Raw genomic sequence first — 21,258 nt, forward strand, 5'->3', positions numbered from 1 at the left:
AGTGGGAGGATCCAGGAAGGGGCATTTATTATAAAACATGATTTCCCTAGTAGAATCCCATAGTCATGTTTAAAGTTTAAGCTAACAATCGGAGTTTAGAAGTTTTTATAGCCTTAGCTGAATGGCAGCAGTTTTTCCAATGGTTTACAGCTTCAGTCTTGAACTATTGACCCTCTATTTCCTTCACTTATACAAGTGTCTCTAGTCCTGCAAAAAACATATTTACTTAATCCCTTATCGGTGAGAGGCTAGGTTACCCATGGGTTCCCTGTAACAGCAGAACACAACCCTATGGAAAGCATAAGTATTGCCACTCCTAATTTTGCGTTGCGTGCCATATAGTGAAGCACATGAAAAGAATGCTTCTTCACGGTCACTTAACGTGTTCGTTTTGCGGTTACATGAGGCACTGCATGCATTGGTCTTTATTCTTACAGTAGAGAAGTCATTAATTATAACTTTTTGTGAATTGGGACATTCCAATCTAAATTTAGTAGGAGTCAGTGCATTGTTTGCCGACTCCGACTCCACAGCCCTGGTACTCTGCCCCTAGACATCTTATCCCCTATCCAAAGGATAGGAATAAGATGTCTGATCTCTCCTGCAGCACCTCCGTTCTTCAGCTGCACGGAACGAAGATCGCTCCGTGGCTGATGATGGGCGATACAGGGGCCGGAGTATCTCGCATTGGGGGGGGGGGCATGATGTCACGAGGGTCGGGGCCGTGACGTCACGTTACTCCGACACCTGTATCCCCATCATGCAGCTGAAGAACGGGGGTACTGCGGGAGAGATCATAGGGGTCCCCAGTGACGGGACCCCCGCGATCAGACATCTTATCCCCTATCCTTTGCAGAGTACCCCTTTAAGTGTCAACTCTGATAAGCAATCTTCTAGGATACCTTTATGAAGAATGCTTTCTGCCCGTGCCAGCTCATCCACCCTGCCTTGCATTTCCTAGATAAACCTCAAATAGTCACTATATAAGTTTCAAATACACTGCTCTCTTCTAGGACTCAACCTCTCTTTCTTTTTTTTTTTCTTTTTTCTTTAAACTTCATATTCTTTTTGAAGCCTAAGAGAGTCTCTACCTTTGGCTGTATACCACAGACTGCAGTTGGAAGAGAAATATGTGGTTGCCTCTTCAACAATAATACCAATATCGGTCTTTGTTATGGGGCCCATTCTTCACCATGTAAACCACTGTACACCACATCCTTTAAAAAGAAAATTGTGCCTTATCTGCCCTTATTGAAAGCCCTGTAAAAGTTATATTTCTTACCATTTATAACATTTCTTATAATAAGGAACTTCTGCTCCAGATTTGTGATGAACATCATTAATATAGCAACCACACTCATCCCTGGTCACACATTTCTTGTTTACCTCATCAAAAATAGGCTTATTCTTTGGGCAAGTTGGGTAGCAGCCTTAAAGACATAAAAAGGGCAATTAAAATATAAACTTTGTCCGAAACCTAAATTTTTCCAAATTTTCGGAAACGCATTCAGTGCATGAAGGACCACGCATTTCCAAGGGAAAACTCCTTTCTCCATCAGATCCAAGTGACTTGGACCTGATGACGAAAGGAGTTTTACTTTGGAAACATCATGTACTGAATGCGTCTACCAGTATATATTTGTATGAATAAAATACCGCCATTATCTACATCCTGATGCATTGTGTCATCCTCTTCTGGTGAAGCGCTACGGGCCAAAGTCGGAGTCCAAGGGGAAATTTCCTGCCAGGAACACCCCGAACAAACCTGCCATCCTTGAAAGCCCTTCTGGGTTGCCAAGTATTGGATGTCCCTAAATCCACCCACAGGTATATATCAATGTGTTTCCTTTTTAGTAAAGTAAGTGTTTTGCCATTTCTATCCATTTCTATCCATGTTTGTTTGTCATCCTTTTAGAACTGATCTACTGTACTTGTTTACTAAGAAGGGGTTTCTCAATCTTTGTTTGATTTGAGTTTTCTTTATGGCTTTCTATATACCTGTTCCATTATTTTAGATGTCGAGGTGCTAGCTATTCTACACCTACATTTGTATTTAGTATCCTTTTAAAAAAATTTTTTTTCAAAATTAGCAAGTTAAAAATATACTTTATCATGCATTGTGTAACATTGTAACATAGGGGGACATTTATCAAAGCGTTTAGTAGATTTTGTTTGCTTGAAATTGTCGCAAAAAAGTCGCACGTGAGACTACTTTCTTTTCTCTACTTTTTTATTGTGCAGTGTCCTAAGCAAAAAAATTAAAATCTTGATTACCAAAGCAAAAAGTGATTTTTTTACTTGCAGTGGTCAGAGATTTATCAAGTGCGAAAGTCGCAAAAAAGTTGCATGGCATGAAAAAAAAAACTACTAAATTTACTGGAGCAGAAAAAGCCACTACCAAAGCAAATAAAATAAAAAAATTGCTTATGTGAAAGAAATGTATCAACAGGCTGAAACCAGTTGATAAATAAGTGGCACATGAGCAAAAAAAATTGAAAGGAAAAAATTAGTAAAAAAAGGAATACATAAGCAAACATTGATAAATGTCCCCCATAGTTCATAATGTTGAAAAAAGACCAGAGTCCATCAAGTGCAATCTTAAACCCTAATGAGTCCCATTGTCCCTAATGACACAATAAACTGCAGCCGAAGTTTTCAATATATATATATATATTTTTTTTTTTTTTTTTTTTTTTTTTATTGTTGTTTTGTATCATTGTTTTTTTTTTTATTTAAGTTTTCCTGTGAAAATTTTATTTTTGCACTGGAAAGTTTGTAGACTGGAAAATTAGCTAAAAATTTGCTAACATTACAAATGAAGTATTTTCAGCAAAATACATTTACTGTTACAGCTGTAATGATCTGTAAGACATACTGGACACAATCTAAATTATAACTGTTGAAGGGGCACTTACCTTCCAGATAGGTAATGGTAACATTAGTGTAAATGTGGTTAATAGACCGGCATGTTTGTACACTGTGGTTTCCACATGGGTGATAGTGCCACTCACATTCACCCATAGGGTTGTAGTAGTCACAAAATATGGCTATAAAATACAAAAAATATATATTTACTAATCTCTTACATACAATAATATGTTATACTGCAATATTAGTGTAGCTCCATTTTTATCAAAACTATAATTTTTTTTATATTTTTTTACAAAATATTGAAGTAAACCATTGAAATGGTTCCTGATTTTAACAGAAAAGTGTATTAGGATTTGCATGGTTTTGCAGGAAATTTTCAAAGGTTTTTTTTTTTCTCAAAACGAGTGTAAAGGCTGGAGATTTAACAACAGATTTAACAGACAGGGAATCTGTCAGCTGTATTTGCTAGACTTGTGCACTAGAAAAATTTTCGTTTAATTTCGTTTCGTTTTTTCGTTTTGGAAAAAATTTTCGGTTCGGCAATATTTTCGCTTTAGATTTTTCGGATACATTCGATATTCGGGTATTCGTGTGTTGTTTTTTCGGATACATTCGGTATTCGGGTACATTCGGTAAATCTTTTTAGTCTTTTTTTGGACTTTAGCGATCCTAATAAATAATGGAGATACCATTTTTATTAAAATTTCGCAGGGTATCATAAAAAAATCATAATAAAAAAGATACAGTGGTGATGAAAAAAATTGTATCTAACGAAATGTATCTTTTTTATTATGAAATGTTTATTCATTTTTAAACAGGGATCAATTTATGTGAGCGGGTAAAGCACTAAAAATGTAGCCGACAATAATGAAAATGTAGTGTGTGCGTGTTTTTCACTTTTTTTTTAAACATTTTTTAGGTAGTACTACTACTCCCAGCATGGAACACACTCTTCCATGATGGGAGTAGTAGTTACCTGTACTAATTGACAGATTGCAGGGGTCCCTTGCGATCCTCTTGTATAATGTATAGATGCGCCGGCTGTTCTTCTATGGTCCCCTGCACTCACGTATATGTACACATATTCATATTTCCCGCAGAGCTGTGATTGGCCAGATGGTTCCAGCCAATCACAGCTCTCTGTGAGAAATAGGAATATGTGTATATATACGGCCGTGCAGGGGACCATAGGAGAGCTGCCGCTGCATTCATACATTATACTGGAGGATCGCAGCGGCTGTCAGGAGTGATACCCGCAGTGATCTTTCCTTTACTACAAGTACTAATACTCCCAAAATGGAGTACACTCTGCTCCATGCTGGGAGCTGTAGTACCTGCATTAATAGACAGATCGCAGCGGGTGTCAGAAGTTACACTCGCTGCCATATGTCTATTAATGCAGGTACTACAGCTCCCAGCATGGAGCAGAGTGTGCTCCATGTTGGGAGTATTAGTACCTGCAGTAAGGGACAGATCCCAGGGATGTCACTCCTCCTGACACCCGCTGCGATCCTCCTTATGTGAATGTCGGGATCAGCTGTTCTCAGGGCTACAGAGCCGGGAGAACAGCTGACGCTGAGCCGTAGGTATATATCGTATATCTACTGCCCAGCAAGAACTTACAGTGAGCCTGCAATGTGTATACAGTATACACATTGCTGGCTCACTTAACCCCTTGCTGAGCTGTGCGCTATGCGCAAGCCCAGCAAGGGAAGAGTTAACTTACACTGCTGGACAGTGTAGGTTAACCCTTTGGGCGGTATACACTATATACAGCTATCTATAGATAGCTGTATACAGTGTATACAGAAGACGAAGTCCAGCTTACTTCCCTCGAGTCCCGGGCCGGGTTCGTGTAGCTCCGCCCCCTAGTGATGACGTCATTAGGGGGCGGAGCTACAGAAGGGAACAAGGCTAGTTTATCTGAAGCTCTGTTCACATTGTACGTTTTGTATAATGTGAATAGACCCTTCTGGCAGTGTCTACCCAGACAGGGAGACTCCAGCTGTTGCTAAACTACAACTCCCAGAATGCCCAGACAGCCAAAGGCTGTCTGGGCATGCTGGGAGTTGTAGTTTTGCACCAATTGGTGGCTCCCTGTTTGGGTAGACATTGCATCATGGGTGCTCTCCCCAGCGGACAGCGCCAAAAATGTCATAACCAATTTTTTGTGTTTTTTTCTCTTCTCGTTTCAGATCCGTGTATGCAGAGGATTACTGCGGATTCGATGGATTACGGCAGATTATTATTTTTCCCTTTAATAAAATGGTTAACGAGGGCTGTGGGGGAGTGTTTTTTTAAATAAAATAATTTTTCCAATGTGTTGTGTTTTTTTTTAATTTTTATAAAATTTTCAGGGTTAGTAGCGGAAGCTGTCTTATTGACGGAATCCATTACTAGGCCAGGGCTTAGTGCTAGCCCCAAAAACAGCTAGCGCTAACCCCCAATTATTACCCCGGTACCCACCGCCACAGGGGTGCCGGGAAGAGCCGGTACCAACAGGCCCGGAGCGTCAAAAATGGCGCTCCTGGACCTAGGCGGTAACAGGCTGGCGTTATTTAGGCTGGGGAGGGCCAGTAACAATGGTCCTCGCCCACCCTGGTAACGTCAGGCTGTTGCTGTTTGGTTGGTATCTGGCTGAGAATGAAAATACGGGGAACCCTATGCGTTTTTTTTTTTTAATTAAAATAAAAAAATAAAAAAAAAAAAACGCATAGGGTTCCCCGTATTTTCATTCTCAGCCAGATACCAACCAAACAGCAACAGCCTGACGTTACCAGGGTGGGCGAGGACCATTGTTACTGGCCCTCCCCAGCCTAAATAACGCCAGCCTGTTACCGCCTAGGCCCAGGAGCGCCATTTTGACGCTCCGGGCCTGTTGGTACCGGCTCTTCCCAGCACCCCTGTGGCGGTGGGTACCGGGGTAATAATTGGGGGTTAGCGCTAGCTGTTTTTGGGGCTAGCACTAAGCCCTGGCCTAGTAATGGATTCCGTCAATAAGACAGCGTCCACTACCAACCTTGAAAATTCAAAAAAAAAAAAAAAAAAAAACACAACACATTGGAAAAATTATTTTATTTAAAAAAACACTCCCCCACAGCCCTCGTTAACCATTTTATTAAAGGAAAAAATAAATAATCCGCCGTAATCCATCGAATCCGCAGTAATCCTCTGCATACACGGATCTGAAACGAGAAGAAAAAAACACAAAAAATTGGTTATGACATTTTTGGCGCTGTCCGCTGGGGAGAGCACCCATGATGCAATGTCTACCCAAACAGGGAGCCACCAATTGGTGCAAAACTATAACTCCCAGCATGCCCAGACAGCCTTTGGCTGTCTGGGCATGCTGGGAGTTGTAGTTTAGCAACAGCTGGAGTCTCCCTGTCTGGGTAGACACTGCCAGAAGGGTCTGTTCACATTATACAAAACGTACAATGTGAACAGAGCTTCAGATTAATTAGCCTTGTTCCCTTCTGTAGCTCCGCCCCTAATTACGTCATCACTAGGGGGCGGAGCTACACGAACCCCGTCCGGGACTCGAGGGAAGTAAGCTGGACTTCATCTTCTGTATACACTGTATACAGCTATCTATAGATATCTGTATATTGTGTATACCGCCCAAAGGGTTAACTTACACTGTCCAGCAGTGTAAGTTAACTCTTCCCTTGCTGGGCTTGCGCATAGCGCACAGCTCAGCAAGGGGTTAAGTGAGCCAGCAATGTGTATACTGTATACACATTGCAAGCTCACTGTAAGTTCTTGCTGGGCAGTAGATATACGATATATACCTACGGCTCAGCGTCAGCTGTTCTCCTGGCTCTGTAGCCCTGAGAACAGCTGATCCCGACATTCACATCAGGAGGATGGCAGGGGGTGTCAGGAGGAGTGACATCCCTGGGATCTGTCCCTTACTGCAGGTACTAATACTCCCAACATGGAGCACACTCTGCTCCATGCTGGGAGCTGTAGTACCTGCATTAATAGACATATGGCAGCGAGTGTAACTTCTGACACCCGCTGCGATCTGTCTATTAATACAGGTACTACAGTTCCCAGCATGGAGCAGAGTGTACTCCATGTTGGGAGTATTAGTACTTGTAGTAAAGGAAAGATCACTGCGGGTATCACTCCTGACAGCCGCTGCGATCCTCCAGTATAATGTATGAATGCAGCGGCCGCTCTCCTATGGTCCCCTGCACGGCCGTATATATACACATATTCCTATTTCTCACAGAGAGCTGTGATTGGCTGGAACCATCTGGCCAATCACAGCTCTGCGGGAAATATGAATATGTGTACATATACGTGAGTGCAGGGGACCATAGAAGAGCGGCCGCCGCATCTGTACATTATACAAGAGGATCGCAAGGGACCCCTGCGATCTGTCAATTAGTACAGGTAACTACTACTCCCATCATGGAACAGTGTGTTCCATGCTGGGAGTAGTAGTACTACCTAAAAAATGTTTTTAAAAAAAGTGAAAAACACGCACACACTACATTTTCATTATTGTCGGCTACATTTTTAGTGCTTTACCCGCTCACATAAATTGATCCCTGTTTAAAAATGAATAAACATTTCATAATAAAAATGATACATTTCATTAGATACAATTTTTTCCATCACCACTGTATCTTTTTTATTATGATTTTTTTATGATACCCTACGAAATTTTTATAAAAAAGGTATCTCCATAATTTTTTAGGATCGCTAAAGTCCAAAAAAAGAATAAAAAGATTTACCGAATGTACCCGAATACCGAATGTATGCGAAAAATCAAACTATATTCGTTCGTTTACGGATAACGAATGCATTCGTTATTTACAGCATTATTGTCGGGAAATAACGAATGTATTCGTTACTTTGCTATTCGTATTATCGTGGCTATTCGGGAATGTTCAAAATATGTTTTCGTGCATTCGGATCGGTCCGAATGCACGAAAACGGTAAAATTCGTTAATTTAGACATTCGTGCCGAACCGAATTGCACATGTCTAGTATTTGCTGCTAAGAGCTACAGACACCATTGGATAGATGTTAGGGTATAAAAGCAAACTATACCTTTCCTGAACCTGATGGTCGTTGGCAAACATATAAAATCACTTTTTTTATTCTCAGCTAATTGTCAAAGAGGTGTGGCCAAGCTGTAAAAGTGCCACAACCTGGCACTCCTCCCCCATTACCTGCACCTCTCAGACCCCCTTGACTGATGTATAGGGCTTGGGTTACATGCCAGGAAGTATTACTTTACTGATAGAGTAGTGGATGCATGCAATAGCCTTCCTACAGAAGTAGTTGCTGCAAATACAGTGAAGGAGTTTAAACATGCATGGGATAAGCATAAGGCTATCCTTCATATAAGACAGGGCCAGGGACTATTGATAGGATTCAGATTATTGGGCAGATTAGATGAGCCAAATGGTTCTTATCTGCTGACACAGTCTATGTTTCTATGCCATCCGATCGGTGCTCCTATGCTGCAGCCAGCCATTGCAGGCTGTAGCAGTCGAGCACCAATAACACTGATTAATGCTCTCCTATGGAGCAGCATTGATCAGTGTATGCAATCTGAAGATTGCAGGTAATAGTCTCCTATGTTAAAAAAAAAGATAAGAAATATAAATTAACCCCTTCCCTAATAAAAGTTTATATCACCCTCTTTTCCAATTTTTGGAATTGAAATGTGGTATTGCCGCGTATGTAAATGTCCGAACAAATAAAATATAATTTTAATTTAACCGCACGGTCAATGGCATAAATGTAAAAAAAAATAGAGTGAAGTGAAGAATTGTGTAGTTTTGGTCGCTTCATATACCAGAAAAATAAAAACTGATCAAAAAGTCCCATCAAAACAAAAATGGTATCACTAAAAACATTAGACCATGGTGCAAAAAATGAGCCCTCATACGTCCCAGTCTACTCCAAAAAAAAAAAAAAAAAGTTGGGGGTTAGAAGAAGACAATTTTAAACTTACTGATTTTCATTCAAAAAATTTATAATTTTTTTTAAGTAGTAAAAGAAAAGAAAACCTATATATACGTTTGGTATCATTCTAACCATATGGATCTATAGAATATTGAATCAAAAAGTGTACTGCATAGAAGCAAAAGCCCCCAAAAGTTAATTTTTTTTCTATTTCTTCCCACAAATATTTTTATTTTATTTTGCTGTAGATATGGTGGTGAAATAAGTGATGTCATTACAAAGTACAGTTGGTGGCACAAAAACAAGCCCTTATATGGGTCTGTAAGTGGAAAAATGAAGACGAAGAGGAAAAAACGAAAGTGCAAAAATAAAAATAAATTAAAAAAATGTCCTTAAATGGGTAGTCCAGTGGTGAAAAACGTATCCCCTATCCTAAGGATAGGGGATAAGTTTGAGATCGCAGGGGGTCCGACCGCTGGGGCCCCCTGGGATCTCTCTGTACGGGGGCCAGGCTCTCCGGCCAGATGTCGGGTGTCGACCCCCGCACGAAGCAGCGGCTGACACGCCCCCTCAATACATCGCTATGGCAGAGCCGGAGATTGCCGAAGGCAGCGCTCCGGCTCTGCCATAGAGTTGTATTGAGGGGGCATGTCGGCCGCCGCTTCGTGCGGGGGTCGACACGCCCCCTTTGCACGGGCTGCCGGCGCCCCGTACAGGAGATCACGGGGGGCCCCAGCGGTCGGACCCCCCGCGATCTCAAACTTATCCCCTATCCTTAGTAGATAAGTTGTTCACCACTTGTTCACTACTGGACTACTCCTTTAAGGGGTTAATCAATCATAGCAGTGAATATGTTTTCCTGTAACACTATGCATACCTTTATAGGCCCAGTCTGGTAAAAATTATTTAGCCTGTCATATGCCTAGTGCACGTGTTCTTTGAATATGTATCATCCACCTCCACCCTAGTCCCTGTACTTAGTATGGCATAAGGCATACATTTTTGGCATATGATTTATAATAGCAAATTGCGGTTGTTCTGTACTCACGGCATATGTCTGGGGTCCTCCAGTAGACACAGGCTTCTGCTTTGGTACATTCCTGAGCATAGGCAGCGACAGCAGTACAGAAGCATTCACAGTCTCCCCCGCTGTCACATGAGCAGGCATCATTTACACAGGCCTCATAAAATGGTTTTGGATCAACCTAGAAAAATGCTGATATATCTTTATCAATATACAGGGCAGCCACTGAAATTATGATTCATTCACAATTATGATTTTTCAGGATCAGTAAAGTACTGTATTATCCATATGTGTTTCACATCGATCTGTTTTGCTTACATTGTCTTTCCCATAGAATACCTATTGCGCAACCAAAGCTTTGCACCATACAAGAAGAGATAAAATGTGCCCTCTTAGTGCCCAAGGCAGGGGTTTCCAAACACACCACATTTCCCCCAGGAAGCATATAGTTTACCTGTTGGATCTACAATGGTTTTGCCCTCAGTTTCAGCCCTGAATCTCTCCTAACATGCACATTTGTTTCCGTTAAGCATGCATTTTATCATAGGTGTAACTTTAAAGGGGTACTCCAGCCCTGAGACATCTTATTTCCTATCCAAAGGATAGGGGATAAGATGTCTCTTCACGGGGCTCCTGCCGCTGGGGACCACCGCAAAACCTTGTATTCGCCACCCACCTGTTTGAGCTGCACGCCGCGGTTCCGGCTCACAAACAGCCAGGTGGTGACCACTGGGCCGGAGTATCGTGACATCATTACTCCGCCCCCGTGTGACGTCACCCCCGCCCCCGCTATGCAAGTCTATGGGAGGGGGCATGACGGCCGCCACGCCCCCTCCCATAGACTTGTATAGCGTGTGGGGGGGGGGGGGTGACGTCACAATACTCCGGCCCCATGGTCACCACCCGGCTGTTTGTGAGCTGGCACCGTGGCGTGCAGCTCAAACAGGTGGGTGGCGAATAGAAAATTGCGGGGGTCCCCAGCAGCGGGACCCCTGCGGTGAGACATCTTATCCCCAATCCTTTGATAGGGGATAAGATGTCTCAGGGCCGAAGTACCCCTTTAAGTTCCTGGGCCCTAATGCAAAACCTGTAACAGGTCCATTACATACTATGTGCCATTTATAATACTGGTATATACTACATCTGCAGACACTATAGCTATACATCTGTAAGTGATGTCTGTGCATGTAACATTCATATATGTGTGTACTGTTGTGCCATAGAGAATTATCAGCCACTCAGAAATGTTAAGACTCCAGCAATATTTATTCCCTATCCATAGGTGCTGAGTCTATTGTCAGAATAGAGCGGAAATCTGATGTACATACTTCCAGTCCATTTACTGTCTAAGGGACTGCCAAAGATAGAGGGGTACAGAGCTTTGCTATCCCCAGAGGTCTCATAGACATAAATGGAGAAGCATTGTTTGAGTGCTGCTCCATTCTGACAGAAGATTCAGAACTCCCAATATTAAAGGGGTATTTCAGGAAAAAACTATTTTCTTTATATCAACTGGCTCCAGAAAGTTAAACAAATTTGTAAATTATTTCTATTGAAAAATCTTAATCCTTTCAATAATTATCAGCTGCTGAAGTTGAGTTGTTGTTTTCTGTTTGGCAACAGTGCTCTCTGCTGACATCTCTGCTTGTCTCGGGAACTGCACAGAGTAGAAGAGGTTTGCTATGGGGATTTGCTTCTAAAATGGGCGGTTCCCAAGACACGTGTCATCAGAGAGCACTTCAGAGACAACTTTAGAAGCTCATAAGTACTGAAAGGATGAAGATTTTTTAATAGAAGTAATTTGCAAATCTGTTTAACTTTCCAGAGCCAGTTGATAGATAAAAAAAAAGTTTTTTCCTGGAATACCCCTTTAAGATTGTGAAAGGGTTCAGTGGTTGGAACCCCATGATTATTGCCATAGACAGCTGCCTACTATATTTCATATAAACTCTGTACCTTGCTATGGCAGATTTTAAAAATGTGGCTTTTGATTAGACTACATTGTTTCTCAGCCCAGGAATGGCGATGAGGATTCTGACTGCAGGGGTTGACTACATCTGTAGCATCAGGACATGTGGCGTCCACCTTCCAGCTGTTTCCAAATTCCAGGACATCAATGACTTGTATCATGTGTCTTGTTTTAAAGTCATTTTGGGAATTATCATCAAAATTTCCACACAAACCACACAGTTTTCCCTAGAAAAGACCAAAATAATAATTTAGAAAATTCTAAATTTTTAATAAAATAGTGTACTATCTAAAGCCTAAAGATATACTTGTTAGTAAAGTGCGCCCAATTATGCTCACTTTACCAACTATTTATATGAATTACGTAAGATGTTTTTACATAGACTTATTAAGCGATCAGTCATTCCTGGTCATATACCTAATGGTGAAGGGTGGTTTAGGTTTTAAAGGGGTACTCCGCCCCTACACATCCTGTAACTGCTTCCGAAAGCACTGGAGGATCTCAAGCTAATTCCTCCCGACCACGGGGACGGAAGATTGTGACGTCACAAATCCGCCCCCGTGTGACATCACGCCCCACCCCCTCAATGCAAGTCTATGGGAGGGGGCGTGACAGCCGTCACGCCTCCTCCCATAGATTTGCATTGCGGGGGCAGGCCATGACATCACACGGGGGGCGGAGTTGTGACGTCACAATCTTCCGTCCCCGTGGTCGGGAGGAATTAGCTTGAGATCCTCCAGCTCTTCCGGAAGCAGTTACAGGTGGGTGCTGCTTGCTATATTGCGGGGGTCCCCAGCGGCAGGATCCCGGTGATCTGACATATTATCCCCTATCCTTTGGATAGGGGATAAGATGTCTAGGGGCGGAGTACTCCTTTAATAGCATAGTATAGGGGTTAATGTCAATATGCATGGTTCTCTAGAGTATTATGGCTTAATATTGAATACCCCATCAGGTCCAGCATTGGAGTGATAGTTTATGGAATTGCTGCTGTGAATTGTGTCTCTCCCCCATTTACATGAAAGGAACAAGACTAGAGTGGTGCCGTTTCCTGGACAAATCTAGAAACAGCACCATGTTTGCCCATAGATTGTGTCGATTATAGTGAAGGGTATGGGCTGTGACCTCCTCTTACCTTATATGCTGGTGACACCTTGATGAATATGGTGGTTTTCTTGTCCCAAATCAGCAGAATTCCATTACTTGCCTCAATGACCAAATAAATTCCCACCTCTCGAGTTAGATAATCGATGTGTTTTCCTCCTTCTCCGACAGTCTTCACTACATGTTTTTCTGATAATTTCAGCATGGTATTCTGAAATATGTTGACATACAATACTCGTTTAAAAGTAGTTGTTATATACTCATTCATGTCTTCCTTAACACTCTCTTACTCATACATACCCCCAGAAAGACTTTGACAGACTTTGAACATGTAACTCCAGTGGTACCACATGGGATGTTCTCTGTGAGGACACTGAAGCTGCCACCAGAACTCTCAGTCTCACAGTAGTCCTAGAATGCATTTTAAATATAGACAAAGTTTCATATTATAGACTGTATAATAGTACGTTAGACATTTCACCACATACATAGTAATTTGACTACATAGATATTTCAGTCCATGATTGGAAAGCACAATGATCTGGAGATGTCCAGCTATTTTAAGACATAGTTTCTCAACAGTAATCCATAGGCAAACTATTAGTAGGTATTTTGTTACAATTGGTTATGACTGCCATGTTTTCAAACTGGGTTATCAAATACGGCCCTATGGATTTTGGTGAAGTGAAATGAACAACAAAATCCAGCTCACTCAGGCAGCCTCTCTGCGCCTCGGAGAGTACAGGACAGCCCTCATAACAACAGATAAATAGGGACCCGTTACTGCATTTGGACTTTCTTCTATTTATATAGTATCGCCAGTGGTTGTCATTCATAAAAACAAAAACTTTTTTTCATATCTAAATAACTATTGCAAAATCATAAAATCAAGATTTCCCAGACCGCCCACGCATTTCAGATGTCTGCATCATGGTCCTTAGTCGTGCTTATATGGATTTTTTAGTAAGTCTCCTACTTCTTGGGAATTCCAGGAAAAAGCAATTGCTGTAATAGGGAACATATTTTTGTGGGCACATGAAGCTTCTTCTACCGATCACATGGTGATCAGCTGATCTTTGGGGCAGCTTCATTTTCAGAAGGTTTTGTCCAGTTGCTACAGCCCCTTTAACCTCTTTATATCCTCCTGATCACTCTTACTGTTTCTCTACCTACTTTTTAACCAAATAATGAGTATTTTACACTATATTTCTTGTGTTTATATCTTAACTACATTTTAACACTTCTGAATTTATATTTCATTTCTAAAATTAGAAGTGCAGGGCAGGCAAGTAGATAATTTAGTATGATAGGCAGTAAATATAGAGAACTTTGTTTAGGTCAAGAAAAATGTAATATACCATGAAAATGTTAAAGGGGAACTCTGGTATTTATTTCTTATCCACAAGATAAGGGACAAGTTAAGTGTTTGATTGCGGGGTTCCCACTGGTGGGACCCCCTTGTGTTTTCCTTCTTGGTGCTCTGGCTCCACCACTCGGTGCATGGAGCTATGTCTACCATCCCATGGAGCTGTGGTCCATACGTTCCCTCCATGCATCTCTATGGGAGAGTCGGAGATACAGCACTCGTGTATCTCCGGCTTTTCCATAGAAATGCATGGAGGGGACGAGTCAGTCACTGCTCCATGCGGTGGTTGCAGTGGACACTCCGTGCATGGGAAGCACTGGGGCGCCAAGCAGAAGATTGCAGGAGGTCCCAGCGGTTGGACCCCCAACATCAGACCTTATACTTTATCTTGTATATATGGGACAAGTTGTTAAGTACTGAAGTTCACCTTTAACCATTAGTGATAAAAATGATCACATACTGGATCAATTACCTGGGCAGCCACAAACTCACAATTCCCATCAAAGTCATAAATTTTATCATCAAATGTGATATAATGACCGTTCCCATAGATCGTACATGTTCCATGGCAGACAGTATCTGTACATGTCCATCTTCCTCTCTGACATAAGCTGTCAATGAATACAAACAGCAACATTAAATGTATCACCAGATGTTCCAGCATAGGAATCTTCATAAATCTGATGATGGACATCAACTATGGTGAATAATATGCTTTTAATATTGTTTTTCTTGGCCATCATTGCAAAAGGCCATGAGTTTACCATGTATTGCAGTCCACTTTGACCTGAGTTCCATGAGGATAAATGTCTTCATTATGGACACAAGGGCATCTGTCTTCAGGGACACAACCTCCGGCTCCATCATCTAGAAGTCCATTGGGGCAAACACACCCTGAGATGCACTCTGTCTGGAACTGCATGAAAGAAAAATTGGAAATCCCAAACTATTTCCTATATAATATAAAGTGCGGTTATTATATAGTGTTGTCTTTTCCAGTTATATACACTTCAATGGTTCTGAAACACAAGTACATGGTGTGTCCACAATTTTTCCACTGCATTACTGAATTGTAAAATACTATACATTGAGGGAGATTTATCAAAACCTGTCCAGAGGAAAAGTATATATAAATAATATTGTGTGTCTACAATTAGGCACTTGGAGATGGATGCCTGGTTGTTTCTGTCCCCTTAGATACTAGGTTTTAAATACCTATACACAGGACTCTTCAGTGGAACCTCATTGCTAACAAGTATGGGATTGTCTCATATAATGCAGAAGGTGTAGTAAAAATCTCCTAGAAATGGTGTAGTCAACGGCGCTCTCCTCTGGATGTTCGGGAGCTGTTTATCAAATAACCGTCAGGAAGCGGACTTGATATTAAAAAAAAAAAATGATTTATTGGAGGCATACAAATGAACAACGCGTTTCGAGGGGTGGGACCCCCTCTTCATCAGGTTCTCTCTGTCTAATATAAAGGATCTGGAGGAGCAAACAAACTATCCTGGACGGTAAAACCCTGTACTTTAATGGAGGGTCTATGTTGATGTTTGAACGGTGCTCTCTCTCCTATGTACTCCATTGTGTACTAGCAGAATACAAAATATGTTATTTCGGAATCACTAAAAATAAATAAAATATAATGTCAGCTTACGTATTCAACACTCAAAGTCTTGCAGCTTCTGTGGATAGTGGTTCTTGAAGGCAAGGACTGATTTTTGTTACAGTCAAAGTAAACTTTTCCTCCAGAACAAGCTGTAAATACGGTTAGATAGGGGTTTAAAAGCATTGACCAATTATTTATTTTTCCAAGTGTCTAGTATATATTATTCACTTATTATTTTATATTAGATCAAAATAGCACTAAATATGCAAAAAAAAATTGCCCTGTTAAAGCTTATATGGTTGACAATGTTTGCTGTCTGGCATGGGACTTGACTTGCATTGAGGGGGCTTGGCCATGATGTCACAAGGGGCATGCAGCTTGAAAACAGCTTTCGGAACATTTACGGTACTTCCAAACGCTGGCCAGTGGAGTACCCCTTTAAAAGAGAAAGATGGCACCCGCTCTGCACATAGATTTAAGAACCCAGTCAAGGTTTGCCTGGATATAGGCTTTACAAGAGTACTTCAGTCTGGACAGTATAGGAGAAACCCTTGGGTCATCACAGAAGCCATTTGGGTTTAACTCTCATCGATTTGATTTTTTGCTTTTGGAAATTTTTAAAGAGATTTGATAATTATGAAATAAAATCCAGTAGCTTCTTAGTGACACATATATAAAATAACATAAATGTCATTTAGAAGGATTGATCATATATATTCTCTCTTACTTTTATTGACTTGACTGGGGCAGACAAGATTCCCATTTTGGCAGATACTATCAGGAAGAAAGAAATGATTAATAACATACATTTTACTAATGGGATAATAGCGAATATTGTGTTTTATAATGGGTATTACTCTCTGATACACTGATGGCCTATTGCTAGGATATGATATTATGTCATGCTCAGTAAGGGGTCTGACCTCTAAGGCCACCAACAATCTTGAGAATCAGGATTACTGGGAGTCCCAGAGGTCAGACTCCCACCACTCCTCAAGTGACAGTAGTAATATGCTATCAGTTTATGAGTGGGGAATACCCCTATAGCTCTGTAAAATATGCATAACTTTTATTTGTATGGTTTAAAAAAAAAAAAAAATGCAGTCTGAAAAAAATTGCATTTTTTTATGATCATTCTTTCCAGCTTAAAGGCTATGGACACTTTTGCATTGATGTTTTCTTCTACTGTTAATTTGACTCCTAAATGCAAGGTCAAGCAACTTTTAAATAGTCTTCATTAAACATTTTCATATGATTTTGCTTCTGTAGTATAAATCTACATGTCCTTCTGTCATATGTCATCCAGATGGTAAGGAAAATCTGTCAGATAGCTGCACCTTTTTGACAATTTTCTGCTGTTAGAGATAGCAGCAGGAATGAAGAGGGAGTACACAGCACATAAGAGTATGGAGATTTGGATGAGCATACATTGAGGATAGCTCACACAAGCTGTAGATAGGTGAGAAAGTGCACAAAAGGTAGTTTACACAGTAGATTTACATAGGTTGTGTACATATGCAGAGAGAAAGCATAGTAACCACTGCAAACTGCAGACTCCTGAATACCCAGACCTCACATCCAGTATGTATTACAAGAAGGACACACCTACATGAACTTAGGAGCAGGTTAAACATTGGAATGAATGAATGTGATTGAATATTGCAGACTATTCTATGTCAATGGTGTCCACAACCTTTACATTCCATAATGGTTTTCATATATAAAGTTTGTACCCGCATACTACTATTAACACTTCCAAATTGTGGTCTTATGCAGTGCCCACCCAACACTGCCATTTAATGCCCAAAAAATACTGCCATGTATTGTTTAAATAGGAAAGGGTTTAATGGTTAATGGCACAAGGCAGTGAAGGGTTACATGCTCCGCCTCAGGTTAGAAAATGGGGGCCCTATTCACTGCTCTCCCCTTTCCTTCCATACTGTGGCCATCTTTACCGATTCCCAGTAGCAGAGCACTTTGAATGTACTATAAGGAGTGGTCTTCAGATTAAAGGGGTACTCCGCCCCTAGACATCTTATTCTGATTGAGAGGATCCCGCAGCTGGGACCCCTGCTATCTCTGTGCAGTATCAGGCGTTCAATTAGAATGCTGGGTGTAGTAGGCAAAGAGTCGTGACATCATGGCCAAGCCCCATGTGATGTTACGCCCCACCCCCTCAATGCAAGTCTATGGGAGAGTCCAGGCATCTGTCACGCCCCTTCTCATAGACTTGCATTGAGGGGGCATGGTGTCACGAGGGTTGTGGCCATGATGTCACGACCCCTTGCCGTCCGCAACCAGCATTCGGAACGAAACACCCGGAACGCTGGGGCAGCGGAGTACCCCTCTCAGGTATATGAGGTACTCATATTAGGTTGAACACAGTTAATGAAATGGGAGCACCCATAAGATCTGTCATATTTTATATATTATTGTCATTACCCTATATCATTGGTAAAAATGCTATAAAATGCTTCACAAATTCAAAAAAAGATGTATGTACAATAATCTAGAATGCATACGCAGTAAACTAAGTATGAACGTTTAGTGCAAAACTTTATTCCTGCCCAACACTTACCACTGCCTATCCTTTGTGGTGATTCTCTCCTGAGGTTTCAGGTAGGTGTCACGATAGTGGCAGGAGCACTTTGACTTGGGTACACATTGGTCCTTTTCATTTAGGTACTGCCCATCTGGACACCCACAGCCATCTACTGGGGTAAACACACTGGAACAAACCTTCTCGCCCTCTGCCAGAGATCGGCAGGTCAGCTGGCATGTGGTCAAGTTATAAAGGTAGATTTGGCTAGACGGGCAGGATGTGATATCCTTGTCTGTACAGGATAAAGTGAGAGCAGAAGATACTATTCATTGACTCGCATAGTTAAATCACATTGTATAGCAATCACATGTTACTTAAATAGAAATCTCATTGGTTCTTTGTGATGAATTAAAAAAAATAAGAAAACAATGAAAAATATAAACCAAGGGAGAGAAGTAACTTTATTGCAAGAAATAACCAGACCAAAGCTATACGTGCATATGCATGCAATCCTCAGTATATTTCTGCTCTTACCACAAATTCCCTTCTTCCATCCCCACAGAATGATCCCTTTAGCAGCGCAGGCTCTGACGTAGGAGGAGAGAGCTGCGCACATGCACTGCTCACTCTCCTTACAGTTACATGAATCATAGCGGCACCTCTGAGGGTTAAACATAAAAGGGTCTATTACATATTACAGCTCTCCTGGTATGTCTGTTTTTTGTAAATATTTGCATTCTTAAAGAGTTTAGAAGCATCTTTTCTCAAAAGCAGTTATGTCCCTCTGTTATTCCTCCTGGAAATGAATAATAAAATTGATAACTAGAGGCTTACATTACCCTTGTGAACAGGGTGAGTGCCTACTCACTCTGGCACTGTTCTTCGCTGATCATCAGAGTGTGTAAGGACACATCCTCCCTATTAGCAAGGGGAATGGTGATGCCCAGATGTCAATTTAATCATAGATTAATAAGAAGAGGAACAGAGGAACAGCCCAATAAACAAAGTTAGTCAGCCCTTCCTAGCAAAGTAAAATAATACACATGTGCAAATCTGTTGTGACAGCAAAGCAAGTCTGGATTCACACCACGTTCAGGCTCAAAAACATGACCTGCTGTGAACCCTTTACTGCTACTGTAACACGTTTGAGGTTGTTAGTGTATATCTAATCCAGTGGTTCTTAACCTGGGTTCAATCGAACCCCAGGGGTTTGGTGAATCAGTCTCGGGGGTTCGGTGGGGGAGGTCGCAACAGGACAGGCAAACCAAGCAATTGCTTGGGGCCCCGAGCAGAGCCAGTGTTTGCCCGTCCCGTAGCGACGGGGCAATTCCCCCATCACTATTAACTCCCTGTGGCCCCACGTTAAGTTTAAAAACGCAGGGCCGCCGGGACATAGGGCACGCCAGGACATCACTGACGTCCTGTGCGTGCACCCATGGAAACGAAGGCGCCGAGGACCGGAGGATAAAGAAGGAGGAAGACGCACGCTGGCCAGCTTGGTGCTCTGACCACCGGTCCCGAGACCTACTGCTATAGCCGGAGCGGTGGTCGGAGCACTGAAGTGGGCAATACACAGGCATACAGCCTCCAGCCATACACTGTATATGGCTGGAGGCTGTATGTCTGTGGGGGAACACTGCCTACATCAGTGGTTTTCAATCTGTGGACCTCCAGATGTTGCAAAACTACAACTCCCAGCATGCCCGGACAGCCGTTGGCGACAGCCGCTAGTTTTGCAACATCTGGAGGTCCGCAGGTTGAAGACCACTGGCCTACATAATGTGGGGGGATACTGCCTGCCTAATGTGGGGGAACACTGCCTGCCTAATGTGGGGGAATACTGCCTGCCTAATGTGTGGGGGAACACTGCCTGCACCTAATGTGCGGGAACACTGCCTGCCTATTGTGGGGGAATACTGCCTGCCTAATGTGGGGGAACACTGCCTGCCTAATGTGTGGGAATACTGCCTGCCTAATGTGTGGGGGAACACTGCCTGCGCCTAATGTGGGGACCACTGCCTGCACCTAATGTGTGGGGGAACTCTGCCTGCCTAATGTGTGGGGGAACACTGCCTGCGCCTAATGTGTGGGGGAACTCTGTCTGCCTAATGTGTGGGGGAACACTGCCTGCGCCTAATGTGTCTTAATGGTTTTGTTCTTTAATGGTTTTGTTCATTTTGTGCACCTATGTATAAATATATACTTAAATCTATACCTCCTATGTTTTGGATTTGAAAAAATCATATTTTATTTTTCCAATTAAGAGGGGTTCAGTGAATGCGCATATGAAACTGGTGGGGATCAGCACCTCCAACAAGGTTAAGAACCACTGATCTAATCCAAATGTTGAAGAACTTTAGTGTGTTCTCAATAGTAAGTCTGAATTGTAGCAGTAGGCTTGTATTTAATATTTTTTAATTAAACAATTCAATGTAGAATTCTAAAAAAATTCTCAAGAATGTATTCACTTTGGTGATTGATAACCGTTTCCTCCTGGGGCAGCTGTACATATCTGTGCATAGTGATATATAACAATACAAACCTTTGCATATTCAGATGGGTCTATGGCGGAATGACATTTAGCAAAAACAGACTCATTGTTTTCCAACTTAGAGCACCAATAATCTGCGTAATTTTCTGGAAAGGCAAAGAAGTAACAGTGAAATAAGTTATTGCTTCAAAGAAATACCAACTTAGGCACTGTTTACACAGGTGCCATGGCTTCTGTTTTTACAAGAGCTATGATGGCTATGCTGAAACCCGAAGGAACTGACCATAATGTAAATGTAAAGTGACAGACTGGTAAAAAATGAGAGATGGTCCCGCCCACGAGGACTTACAAACC

General features: G+C 41.8%; 1 protein-coding gene across 1 annotated transcript in view; it reads right to left on the reverse strand.

Moving 5' to 3' along the window:
- The window catches only part of LOC130277504 (mucin-2-like), an 82,442-nt gene that overhangs the window by 36,986 nt on the left and 24,198 nt on the right, over positions 1 to 21,258 (reverse strand). The window contains exons 14-26 of the mRNA XM_056528180.1: positions 20,956 to 21,050; positions 18,948 to 19,074; positions 18,450 to 18,705; positions 16,599 to 16,645; positions 15,920 to 16,020; positions 15,027 to 15,178; positions 14,735 to 14,873; positions 13,197 to 13,307; positions 12,928 to 13,107; positions 11,780 to 12,019; positions 9,848 to 10,004; positions 2,916 to 3,047; positions 1,283 to 1,430 (exon numbers count right to left, since the gene is read on the reverse strand). Of these exons, the coding sequence (XP_056384155.1) occupies positions 1,283 to 1,430; positions 2,916 to 3,047; positions 9,848 to 10,004; positions 11,780 to 12,019; positions 12,928 to 13,107; positions 13,197 to 13,307; positions 14,735 to 14,873; positions 15,027 to 15,178; positions 15,920 to 16,020; positions 16,599 to 16,645; positions 18,450 to 18,705; positions 18,948 to 19,074; positions 20,956 to 21,050 (1,885 nt within the window). The remainder of the gene's footprint in view (positions 1 to 1,282; positions 1,431 to 2,915; positions 3,048 to 9,847; positions 10,005 to 11,779; positions 12,020 to 12,927; positions 13,108 to 13,196; positions 13,308 to 14,734; positions 14,874 to 15,026; positions 15,179 to 15,919; positions 16,021 to 16,598; positions 16,646 to 18,449; positions 18,706 to 18,947; positions 19,075 to 20,955; positions 21,051 to 21,258) is intronic.

Source organism: Hyla sarda, chromosome 6 (genome assembly GCF_029499605.1).
Source record: "Hyla sarda isolate aHylSar1 chromosome 6, aHylSar1.hap1, whole genome shotgun sequence".
NCBI lineage: Eukaryota > Metazoa > Chordata > Amphibia > Anura > Hylidae > Hyla > Hyla sarda.